This window comes from Ciona intestinalis, unplaced genomic scaffold (genome assembly GCF_000224145.3).
Source record: "Ciona intestinalis unplaced genomic scaffold, KH HT000098.2, whole genome shotgun sequence".
In the NCBI taxonomy this organism is placed as follows: Eukaryota; Metazoa; Chordata; class Ascidiacea; order Phlebobranchia; family Cionidae; genus Ciona; species Ciona intestinalis.
Window position 1 is genome coordinate 380,864 of NW_004190420.2, and position 12,430 is coordinate 393,293.

The window sequence follows — 12,430 nt, forward strand, 5'->3', positions numbered from 1 at the left end:
GACACGAAGGGGTATGACTATTCAGTTATAAATATATTCTGCATTAACTTACCGTCCCAGTATTTCTCAGAATGGTGACTTTTGAACTGCGGTCGGATTGCGTTGCTAAAACGCTGCGATAAACAATCCCGTTACATAATGCACATTAAAGAGGTCGAAAAATACTTGCCTGTAAAAATGTGGACCCCTTAGCCTTCGCAAGTCTGTATGCCGCAACTATTGGAACACAAAGCATTGAAGAAAGTGCAAGCACCCATCCTATGAGCAAGCCCCACCATGGGTATTCATATGTTCGGTTGTAAGTTAGAGGTTTATGGCTCACCAAGACGAAAATTAGAATTCCCTGGAAGTGAATGATTGTTAGCAAATGCACTGAACAAATTATACCCTCTTCTTACCAAGGCCACAGCTGGTGTCACAAATAACCAGCAATATTTAAACAACGAAGGTGGGCGATATCCGATCATATCTTTGAGGTCCTGATAATACCGTTCCGCTCCTGTAACGTTTAAATTGCTTATTCGTGGAAAAGGAGAACGATATTCGTAATTTAAGAAGCATGACAAACCGCGTGCGCATGCATATTTTGAGCAGCATTTTTGGGGAATGTTGTTTTGTGCAAAAGAGAAAACAGTTATTTTTGCATCTTACACCAGTAACGCCTAATTATCTTGTATTCCTATATTGCTAACATACGAACTATAAGCGGGTGGCCAATTAAGCGAATTTAAAGACTTAATTTCGTGCTATTTCAATTCCGTACATAGTTCGCTATAAACGAGGTGTGTCAGTCTACAACTGGCGTGGCGCTTGTTAAGTAGGAATTATAATTCCATAAGGCTGGCGACTTAAATATAGTTAGCTGCGGTTATCATACCATATATCCAAGCGATGGTTACGCATTCCCATAACGACATCCATAGCAGAGTCATTCCGCTTGCAGAATAATAGTCGAAGATTTGAAACACGTACATTCCGCCCTGTTAAACATCAGCTAGTGGTATTGCATAATAGATATACAGTAGGGTGGGGAAGATGGAACACCTTTCCATTCTACTTTCCCGAACTCTTTTGGTAGTAAAGAAAAAATATTCAAAGGATTATATAAAACCGTATCACCACGACTCCCATACACCGTAATTGTTAATTGTTTAAAACACGATCAGGATATGTGGATATTATGGGCTAAAGGTTTCCCATCTTCCCCACCCACTATATAAATATATGATGTTGTGAAATTACCTCAGTTATCATGGACAATGCGACCAGGAAACACACCGAGCATGTTACTGCTGCGAAAATTGCTCGTTTTGGTCGCAAGACACGTGGATACATGTCAATAATTGCAGTGAGGAATCCTTCCACGCCAACAAACTAAAACAAAATAATGACTGTTGTAGCTTTGCGCGGCGGAAGCATATTTCGTTACCTGACTATCCAGGCCAAGCATTAATATCATCAAGAAAAACAGGCACGACCAGAGCGGTGATAACGGCATCAAGGTCACGCCCTTCGGGTAAGCAATGAAAGCGAGGCCGGGACCCGATTCCGCCACACGTTCAATTGGGACCCGTTGTTCGTGTGCCATGAAGCCCAAGAAAGTAAAAATGACAAAACCGGCGAAGAAGCTTGTTGCAGAATTGACAGTGGCCAGAATAAGGCAATCTCTGATATACAAAAAAAAATATTTTAACCATATGTTTCTTTCCCTATTTCGTCGTCGGCATTCTAGTAATTAACCTAGAAAAAATTTTGTCAGGAATTCTTAATTATACAACACGATATGGTTGGCGCAATTGAAATTACTTGATTAACGAATGCGTGTGAGAGTAATAAACACGGGCCTTACTTGAAGCAATCATTATTGTAAAGATTGTAACTCCCAAGTGCTGACAGCGCACCGAGGCCGATCGCGTATGAGAAGAATACTTGAGTTCCAGCATCGATCCAAACCTAACATACATGATCGTCATTTTAAGTTACAATAGTTTCCCAGGATTGCAGTGTAAAACACATACCGTACCATACCAATGCAAAAAATGAATGGGCTAGCGTTTAATGCGCTCAGTTGAACGCTCGTTTAAAACAACTTGTGGACTGACTTGTGAAGCATTAACTATCAAGTGCAGTGTTTCCAAACCTGCGCTTCCTGCAGCTTTGTCCAGTTGGGTTTGATGTAAAACTCCACACCTTTGAGCGCACCGGGAAGCATTGACCCTCGGATAAGGAGGCACAGAAGAACCACATAAGGGAACAAGGCAGTGAAGTAGACGATCTAAGTATAAGTACCAAGGTCAACGCCGTAAAAACAGCAAACATTACACAAGAACATGAAACAGAAATGGAACGACAACTGCCGCAGTCCCTCTGGTATTTTGCGTGACGTATACGTCGGGTAATAACGTGTATATATAGTACTGTAGGGTAAGACAGGACACTTTAAGCATCTAATATCCCAAACTGATCGTGTTTTAAACAATTCACATAGGTCTATTGGAGTTGTAAGGATAGGGTTTTATAAATCGTTGAATATTCTTTGTTAACCAGCAAATTGGACAAGAAATTAGAATAAAAAGGTGTCCTATCTCTCCCCACCCCACTATATGGAATAGACTGACACACAGACACGCCTTACTTTGCCGGTTGCCCTGACACCTTTGCAGATGCAAACGTAGCACAAGACCCAAGCGATGAACAAGCAAATGGCCAGCTCCCATCGAATTGAACCAGTCTCAGTGATATCCGAGGTGATCTTTAGAACTTCTCGCCTTTTATTTCAAATATTGAGGGTTATCGGATGTAATCATCGACAGAGAACCTCACTCTATTGAACAAACACTCAATTCAAGCCACAGTTTTTAATTAAGTCGGCGACGATTTTCAAACGTTGGATGTTTGCTTTTCCTTTAGGAGCTGCCTCGTAGGTGATGCATGACCGATACACTGTATCTACAGCCTTCCGTGTATACGGCTGAAACATGTAACGTGATAGGGTGTAGCGACTTAACAAAAATAAATATAGCGACCCTTGTGTTGCAAAACTAGGGGTGTTTGAGTTCGGCAAACACCCGCCCAGTTATTGTTTGAGTAAGTTAAGTACGTGACACACGGCCCGGTATACTTACTCCCAGAACTCTATCACCGGCGATGAGAGAGAAGTAAAGTTGAACGATGAAGTGGAGTTAAGCAAGCTCGTGTTCGTCGCTGCGGTCATGTTTAACTGTTCTTTATCTGTGGGAATACAAACTTTGGTTAGAACTGAGGGAACTGCGTCCGCCGACCCTCGCAGAAGTCGACCTTGTCACGTTTGTTTTGCGAGATTGCGAAACGTTAGCATGACTGTGATATGACATTGACTTGGACTGTGAACTTTGCGGTTAGCGACTCGATAAGCACGTGCACTGCGTTAAAATCTTCGTCTTACCGGCCAACATGGACGTGAAATTCGTTGTACACCCATTTGTATTCCAAGCGTTCCCGCAAGTTGCCCATGGCAATACCGCTGTGAATGACCGGTACAGATAGTAAATAGCCCAAGTAAGCACCAGGATGTAATAGCAGTTACAGAAGAAAACAATCACCGTCGAGGCGAAGCCAATACCTGAAATAAAGGAATTGCCATACTCAAATCCTTTTAGGATATAATATTTAAATGAAGTGTGCTGTTTTTCTCATTTAACAGCAGCTTACAAAACAACACAGCATAACAACATCGGTTATTTACATATTGCTGTTAATTTGATAAAATGTAAGACAAAGTTTTTTTTAAGCTAATATTAACATATAGAAAGGTATTAAACTCATATTAACTTATGCGGCGTGTGTGCGGACTTAAGTGATCTTTTGAAAAGAATATTTTAATTTAAAGCGCGTGTGTTGGTCATTTTAACAATATAACGTATGGTTTTCACTATTTTGGCCAATCCTACCTTTCATTAAAGGACATATGTTCCATATCCCAATCCCGCCCTGTTTCATGAACTGACCCAATGAGGTCTCAAGAAAGAAAACCGGGACACCGCTAGTTACGATGAACAGAAGGTACGGGATCAAAAACGCGCCTGTGGAAGTATCATGATTCACATTAAGCAGGAGGCGTGACATGGGCAGTGACTGGAAGCAGTCCCGCAAATGTCAATTAAACAAGACAAGCTTCGACAACTGCTACGCGCGGCTACGCAAGCGCAATAATTGGTATAATATGCAATAACCGCAGCAGTAGGTAGATGTAGTTGGTCACGCCTGTTATTAAAACCAAATGGAGTTTTGCAATTCTGGGATATTAGTATTAAACACCTTTGTATATTAAAGGTGGCTTAAACCAAATAATGAAATCTTACAACTTAATAAAATAAGTTAATTAGGATTGTGCATTGATGATTCGACGATTATGAGCTATATTAAAGAAAACGCGACAAAAGTGATCATATATCTGTTGTTATGAACCGTGAAATTACCTCCCCCGTTCTTGTAGCAGAGGTATGGGAATCGCCACACATTTCCAAGGCCCACCGCAAAACCAACGCATGAGAGAATGAAATCAAGTTTCTTATCCCAGGTCTCTCTTTGTCCGCTCGCACTGACCATGTTACAGTTACACGGTAGATCACCGCACGGGTTCGAAGCACAGCAAGAGGGACATCGGGTGCCTGTGCTTGGTTGAGGGTTCATCGTCACGGAATTCTCTTCGCTTGTCGAGTCTTCTTCCACTAATGAGGATCGAAGTGGAGTTTCAGAATCGTTCTCTTCGTCCTTTATCATCGCGATGTCAATTCCAACGTCTTTGCTTTCGACAAAATACGGCATTTTCTGATATGCTGCAAGTGTGCAGTAATAAGGTTAAGTGGCGAAAATGGTTTTTTAACATGAAATGGTGGTTAATAAAAGCATTATGTTGATCAAATGCGTAATAACAACCCTTCAATGTCCTCTCAGATAAGCCGGAAGCCCTGACTAGTTGTTAAATGTTATATATGTATGTTAATCACATTAAAGCAGTTTTGTCAATTTTTTGCTGGCATGTGCCCCGGTTTTATACTTTATTTCACAAGGTGTACTTCTTTCCGTGAATGGTGTTGAAATTACCGCTTGGTTTTATTGCTTCGGATTTTATATAGGAAATCAGAACTCACCTGTTTGTTTAATTAGACTAGGTTGTTCTAGTTTGTCTTTTATTGGATTATGCGGCGTAAACTTCAGATGGTGAGGTAGGGCAAATAAGACTTGTAAGGTGAATGGCGACGGTTAAAAGCAATCGATGAAGCACTTGAATGTAAATAACCTGAAGTATCTCATAGCGTTCACTCAAAGCTGCTGTGCCATTCTTGGTATCTTAGTACGAAGAATGGAATCAACTGAACAGGAATATAAAAGATCTAACCTTTTACAATATATTTCTGCACCTAGGATAGATGCGGCGACTTTTAAACTGACCAGATGAATCTGCGGTAGAAAGATGACACGTTAAACAAAGCCCGACGGTATATAATCTCAAATAATGGACGCAGTTCCGAAAATTGAATACGAAACGCGTCGGAATGCCTCCCACATCGCTTTGTGACGCAATTATCAGCACGCTTTAGGAATCAGAACAATGTTATATGTTTCTTTCAAAGGCTTCCCGCTAACACACAAAGGTCTGGTCAGGATTACGTTTCAACAACGTCCTTGCGATTTTAGGTAATTAAGCTTTTCTATGCCCCGGCGTCCTGAAAGAGGGGTTTCCTAGGCAACTATATACTACGAAACAAATTTCAAAAACTATTCAAGTTTTTTTTTACTTATTTTAAAGAGTCAAGGCTAAGACACATGGATAAATAACTTGAAAAATATAAAACTGACGAAATAACTGAGGTATACAACTGATAAAATATTTGTTTTGCTTTCCAAAGTAAATGAAATATTGCTAAATTCTTTACACTTATACCTATTTTAATCTGATGCTACCCTTATACCCCATGCAACGAGACGGGAGGTTTCGTGTAGTCTAATTCAAAACCATTCTAAAACTGTTTCTATAATCTACTATACAGTGATGTTACAAAATTTCCTACAATAAACTGTCTATAGTATTTGCCGCATCAAACTACGAAGAACAAAATTCTGTTCTTTTTGAAGCTATACGAAGTATATCATATATTTCCCATTATCTGACGAAGTATTAAAGTTTAATCAATAGGCAAAGATCGGCGAAAAGCTGATAACTAATACGACTTCACAATCGCAACGTTGGAGACAGCTGAAACAAGCGGCCTGAATTCTCATTCAAGGCGAGAGCGGCCGGCTTTTGCCAGAAGGAAAAAGGGCGTATGCTTGTAACCCTGACCTTTGTGGTGTAAAAGTAAACCAGGCTTACGTAGTCTAGTCGGACGACACATGAATATGCCGCTGCATTTCCATCTATCATTAAAGTTCTAAAGTAAAACGCTCTTTCCAGACATATACATTTTATATTTGAGCTATAGGTACGAGAAAACCCGCCTATAAATGACTTTATGAAAACGGCGACAGTGCTGGCGAAAACTATTGTGATTTGTAAAAATTACCCTAAAAACGTTTAATGGACGAGAAAAGATGAATGAAATGTACAGTGGTTATTCACTGGCCTAGTTATGAAAAAAGTAGGTTACACAAACACTTTCCTACGTTTTTTAGCATAGGTTGTGTGCATAGCCTAATAAATCTATTCTAAATCATAAAACGGGTTATCTAGGTACAAACGTACCATTTTTATATATTAGGTTCCAAAATGGACAAGTCCGTTGCATATTTATTAGAGGAAAATCATTTTGACTTACCTTAGCTTCAAAATCTTAGTTGAGTTTCTAGTACAATTATATACACTTATAATTTTACAAATTGTTTACATAAAAAGGACAAACAATATCGTTTTTTTTATAGTTTCCAAATGGCAAATTTACCGGTCGTTTGTGTGGCCATAAAGCGTATTATGGCGCGACTCAAAAATGAAATAATAAATAATTGTGACATTTACTTAAGTTTTAAACGTTACACATATGTCAAAAACATTAAACAAGTATATTGATGTTATATTTCAGTTTTAACAAAGAGATACGTATCTAACATCAGATTAGTTGGGTGTTTATGACATCAGTTCAGTATATAAACCTTGGATGCCTCAATTGTTCAATTTAAACACCGTACATTGTCTTTCTCAACGTTTAGTATATAGATAAAAAAACGCAATCAATAAAACAAACTGATTAACAGTAAAGCGTTCTGATCGTCGCTAAAAATCGATTTTCAATCAACGAAATAACAGAAGATTACACTATATATGCTCGCCGCATCTAATTGCGTTGTCTGTATCTTTTAGATCGTTTTAATAGAATAGCCGTAACATTTACGTGATTTTAGGTTTGAAATCAAGCTCTGTTGTTCCGTTTTTGTAAAACTCGTTCATATTAAATAAATAAACTTAAGCCTATATGCACACAATCAAATACAACTATTCCAAAGTTTGTAAGTAAAGCACATAAACAGAGTATAAACCGTGCTCAACAGCGCCACCTCGCTGTGTAAGTTATTCGGCATCTGCAGTGTCGGTGTCGTGTATAATTTGGTTTGGCCATAGTATGCTGCTGTTGGGCAACTGGTTATTTGCTTTATTTTTAGTTCACTTTTACATAACAATGGTCAAGGTTACGAGCATATAATAGACCATTTTCCTCATGGCAAAAGCCGGCCGCTCTCGCCTTCAATAAGAAATCTGCCCGCTTGCTTTAGTGTCTCTATGTCTATAACGCAGCGATGGTGAAATCAAATTTTTCGACAACCTTTGTCCATTGATCAAGGTTTAAATATACACAGAATGATGTGAAAAATAAAAAAAAACACAATTTTGTAGATTTGTACAAATTGTACTACAACGTAAAGTACCCTGTTAAACCACACTGTACGCTGAAAACCAGTCAAAATACTAATTTACTCCACATTAGTTCTTAGATTTGTTATTATATTACAAAGATTTATATTAGAAACTATATTTCAAATGTTAAAACAACCGCTATATGTGTTTTCTAGTTTTGTATCGCCTACATTGTAGGGCCCTACAAGAACCAAATAAACACACGCCGACCATGCATTAGTATAGGGCATAGGCGATTCACGCTCTGTGGGCTCCGTAATGGCGGACACAAGCGCCGTTTCCTGACGTGACGTTGGGCATGACCACTTATTCAACGTAATCTTATTCAAGTAGAATTCATATGTATAATAACACGGTTAATTTGTGAGTGAATATATAGCTTAAACTGCGATATCTTAAAAGGGCGTTACTGCGCTAAACGTCTAATATAACAACGTATACAAAATACATGATATGCGATACAGTCGCGATTCTGCTTTCGCTCTATATATACAGTATATATATACATAACATGAGAATGGTGTGGTTCAAGTGGGTCAGCAACGCGAACAAATATAGAATACATTACGTCGTATAAACTTTGATCGGTATTTGGAATTATATGAGACAAGAAATGTCTGCAGAGTACTGAGCAATATGTTTTAAGTGTCCCATCTTCCCCTACTTTACTATATAATGATCGACGACGTTTTACGACGTTCCAGTTGGTTTTACATAAATACAGCTCTATGTGTCTAATGCAGTCACATGGAACGAGTTTACGTATCGATGCGCCTTCTAAACAAGCAATGCCGCGGGTCGACAACGGAAACATCAACTGTCTTTTGTTAGGTCAGACTTACAAGTGGAGTGTGAGGTTAGAGCTAAAAGGCTACCCACAGAGCGTGTCCGTTCGCTGGACCAGCAGTTATGCACACAGAGTGTGTTTACTTTTGAGGTCATATTGGACCGTACAGAAATTATACTTGCCAGTTTATTTAACTTAGGAAGTCAGGGTTTATAACACGTTAGGCTTTCATTTTTGAGTCACTAAAATTGCAAGGCAATACGCATGTAGCCATTGATATTTTGTTCTGCTGTATATACTTGAAAGACTTTTAAAAGAATCTTCTGTTTCTGTAGTCGAATGACGCGTACAATTCTACGACATGCCGGAAACTAGTTGTTGATGTTTATATTAGGTAATGTTGTGAATATGTAGTAGCATTGTAAGATTAGCTGTCGAATGTATAGTCACATTCATGGTTACTAGTTTTAGCTTACAACGCACATTAGCTACATCATACTTTGACTAAAACAGATATAGAAATGCGACTCCGTAAAGTTATACTTATCGTTCGACATGGTACCAGAACACCTTGCTTTGCTGGAGATACTCTTGATGGAAGGGTGTTTCCCACAGAGCTTACAGATCTACCCGAAAGTTCTGTATCTACGAAAAGAACAGGTCTCGGTGGTATTGAACCCCCGTTTAGCACCAGAGACGAAAGTTACAAAAATATGAAGACTTTAATCGGTGGTGAATGTGGGTTCGGTCAACTAACGCGAAAGGGTGCGACTGACCAATACAACCTGGGCTTAAAATTAAGAGGGAACTACGGCAAGGGGGACAGCGCTTTGGTAAAGCCAGAGTATGACCCGTCGGATATCATTGTTCGTTCGACTAATATTAAAAGAACTGTGGATTCTGCCAAATATATTTTAGCAGGTATTCTGTGAGATATTGTTGTACTATGTTATGCGAAGTTATAAGTCTGGAACTAACAATTGTTTTATATACAGGTCTTTATGAAGGTCAGAAAAGGAACCCCACTATACCGATTTACGTGACTGAAGATATAGAAAAGAATGAAGGTGATATCATAGAAACGAAAATCGATTTTATTATTGAAAGAACAGAACATCTTATAAAAGATTCCAAGCATTTACCTGGACAAAATGAATTGGTGCGTTAAAGTATTGGAAAATTAAAAGAATGAGTGAATGGGTTATTATATCCCATACGTCGCTGCTACCATTGTAGATGTATGGGTCCTTGTGGGGCCGGGGGCTCGTCGCTGCTACCATTGTTGGTGTATGCTGGGTACTTGGGAAAGATATTTATACTCCAACCCAGTGGTCACTGACGAGTTGTCTAAATTGTAAGCCCTCTACATACAAGTATAAAAAAATCTTCAAAATCAATCACCCATAAAGTTACATTTCGTGGTAAATCGTAAGCTGACACGAGGTGTAGTTACATTCATTCATTCAAGCATCGAACTCACATTCTATGGGTATATAGTTACGTGCTATGACGCGCATCGATATAAACATATGGTGCATTCATGCAGGCCAGAGAGCTTACTCGGTTATTAAAATCCAAGGAGACGAACATGTACGTTATGGTTGATAATTTATTGACACTTGACCACCTGGGAATCCCTTTATCAATACCAGATGAAACTTGGAAAAGGGTTAAGGATTGGTCGTTCAAAATCAGCAGTTTGTGCACACTTGGGCGAAAGGAGGAAAGGTAATATTCTTGTTTTAAACAAATAGCAACGCTTTAGAGTCGTGGGGCTACCGTTAAATAATTTTGTAAATATTCTTTGTTTACTACCAAATGGAATGAGAAAAGAAAATAAAAACATATCCCATTTTACCTCACTTTATTTTTTCTTGTAATGAACTTAAAGCATTGGTATCTGTCATGTTGTTAACGTATAGGGTACATTCATTTTTAACAACTCATGTAATTGTATCTATAAAAAAACAAATAAAGGAGTTTATGAAAATTAATTAAAATCGTGGCTGCTAATTTTCAGATTGGAGCTTCTCCCTCTCTTATGCGGGACTCTAATTGACGATTTTCTCCACAAGTTAGAACTCCCAATGGATGAAACACCAAACATGTATTTATACTCTGGACACGATGCTACATTGATGAGAATCCTGACGGCACTTAGAATTGAAATTCATTCTGTCCCGTCCCCAAGCTCGGTTGTTGCTATTGAGATATATCAAGATGACACGAACATGCAAACTTACGCAAAAGTTTTGTACAATTGGATGGAACAATTAATACGGGGAGGAAAAGTCAGCCTTATAACGTTTAAACATTTTAAAGACGTACTTTCGCCATATCGTATGAGCCTCAAGCGTTTTAAATCAATTTGCGATTCCAAAAGGTAATTGCAAACTTTAAAACTGTTAAGCCTGTACACCACGGCCTTTAGGGCCTACTATAGAAACATCTCTGGTCATAGCTACACGTTTAGTACTGTGGGGTAAAATGGTACACCTTGAGCACTTAATATCCAAATATCCTGATCCACGGCCTACTAGAGATATCTCTAGTAGGCCGTGCCTGATCGTGTTTTAAATAATTAACAACGGTCTATTGGAGTCGTGAGGATACGGTTTTATAATTCTTGAATGTTCTTTGTTTACTTTAGCAAATGAGATATAGGAAAGTAAAATGAAAAACAGTCTTATCTCCCCCCCCCGGGATATATATTTAGGCCCAGACCATATCCATTAGAACTTTTATTGTAAATGTATCCACTGCACAACACAACTTAAAATCAAAAGAAACTCAACAATGCTGATCAATGCATCAACCGTCGATGCCGGCGCATGTCACTCGCCCTAGAGTAAGCTTTTCCACAAACATCACATTCGAACTTCGTCGGCATGCCGTAATGAACACGTTTTAGGTGGCTTACAAGGTGGTCTTTTCGAGCCAACACTTTATCGCATATCATACAAATCACTTTTGAATGATTATCACTGGTTAAATGCACGCTCTTCATGTGCCTGTTTCTGTGCGTAGAGTGGTTAAACGTTTTGCCACACTCAGTGCAACTAAATGGCCTTTCAAGCGAGTGTATGCGAATATGTTTGTTGTAGTTTGATTTTGCAGTAAAACGTTTCGAACACCACTTACACTTATGCGGTTTCGTGTTGGTATGCATGCGTAGATGCTCAATTAGCATGGAGCCAGTAGTGAACGGTTTATCACAGTACTTGCAAATGTGTGGCTTCTCTTTTGTGTGCAGTCGCTTATGCTGTTGCAACGAGAGCCTGTAGGCGGTTTTAAAATCACATACGTCACAGTGATACTTCTTCTTCCCTCTGTGAATGCTCTCAATGTGATTAGTAAGTCTGTATCTCCTTTTAAACACTTTACCGCATTCCTTACAGATGAAAAACTTTAACTTCAAAGGCTTTGGCGATTTTGCATCATTTAAAGAATGTGACACTCTATTTGAAATGTCGTCACGGTTTACTTGGTTTTGAAAAGTATCTTTACCTTTAAATTAAAGAAGGGATAATTAGTGCTCTGCCATCATTTCGTTTCATTCTATAGGGATACAGGAGACAGATAAATAATTAACTACAGAAGTTTCAAGATTGATATATTTAGTAAAAGCAAACAATCGTATTCTCCATACTGTCTGGTTTAAAGTGTGCAACTATAATCAAACTGACCGGTTAGATCTTTGTGAGCACCGTGATGTATACCTTTAGGCAATTCATCCGCTTCATATGCGGTCTCTT

General features: G+C 38.8%; 3 protein-coding genes across 3 annotated transcripts in view; 1 reads left to right on the forward strand and 2 right to left on the reverse strand.

The window, feature by feature from the left end:
- Positions 1-6,873, reverse strand: part of LOC100183042 (sodium- and chloride-dependent creatine transporter 1) — a 7,996-nt gene extending 1,123 nt beyond the window's left edge. The window contains exons 1-15 of the mRNA XM_026838552.1: positions 6,798-6,873; positions 5,133-5,442; positions 4,458-4,817; positions 3,930-4,061; positions 3,425-3,601; positions 3,126-3,231; positions 2,636-2,768; positions 2,141-2,275; positions 1,850-1,953; positions 1,430-1,667; positions 1,243-1,374; positions 878-980; positions 399-499; positions 170-343; positions 53-113 (exon numbers count right to left, since the gene is read on the reverse strand). Coding sequence (XP_026694353.1) covers positions 53-113; positions 170-343; positions 399-499; positions 878-980; positions 1,243-1,374; positions 1,430-1,667; positions 1,850-1,953; positions 2,141-2,275; positions 2,636-2,768; positions 3,126-3,231; positions 3,425-3,601; positions 3,930-4,061; positions 4,458-4,806 — 1,945 coding nt within the window. The 5' untranslated portion in view covers positions 4,807-4,817; positions 5,133-5,442; positions 6,798-6,873. The remainder of the gene's footprint in view (positions 1-52; positions 114-169; positions 344-398; positions 500-877; positions 981-1,242; positions 1,375-1,429; positions 1,668-1,849; positions 1,954-2,140; positions 2,276-2,635; positions 2,769-3,125; positions 3,232-3,424; positions 3,602-3,929; positions 4,062-4,457; positions 4,818-5,132; positions 5,443-6,797) is intronic.
- Positions 6,874-8,788: 1,915 nt separating this feature from the next.
- LOC100183097 (lysophosphatidic acid phosphatase type 6-like) lies at positions 8,789-11,343 on the forward strand. Its single transcript, XM_018815699.2, has 5 exons — positions 8,789-9,069; positions 9,189-9,596; positions 9,671-9,834; positions 10,222-10,403; positions 10,696-11,343. The coding sequence occupies exons 1-5, from the start codon at positions 9,057-9,059 to the stop codon at positions 11,060-11,062; spliced, it is 1,134 nt and encodes a 377-aa protein (XP_018671244.1). The 5' UTR covers positions 8,789-9,056; the 3' UTR covers positions 11,063-11,343.
- A 53-nt stretch (positions 11,344-11,396) lies between these two features.
- Positions 11,397-12,430, reverse strand: part of LOC100180745 (zinc finger protein 595) — a 3,653-nt gene continuing 2,619 nt past the window's right edge. The window contains exons 3-4 of the mRNA XM_009863162.3: positions 12,362-12,427; positions 11,397-12,182 (exon numbers count right to left, since the gene is read on the reverse strand). Coding sequence (XP_009861464.1) covers positions 11,479-12,182; positions 12,362-12,427 — 770 coding nt within the window. The 3' untranslated portion in view covers positions 11,397-11,478. The remainder of the gene's footprint in view (positions 12,183-12,361; positions 12,428-12,430) is intronic.

Bases quoted from the DNA above. Each gene is read 5' to 3' on its own strand.
- LOC100183097 (XM_018815699.2), top strand. The intron at 9,835-10,221 runs GTGCGTTAAAGT...GCATTCATGCAG, and splicing joins TACCTGGACAAAATGAATTG to GCCAGAGAGCTTACTCGGTT. The intron at 10,404-10,695 runs GTAATATTCTTG...GCTAATTTTCAG, and splicing joins CTTGGGCGAAAGGAGGAAAG to ATTGGAGCTTCTCCCTCTCT.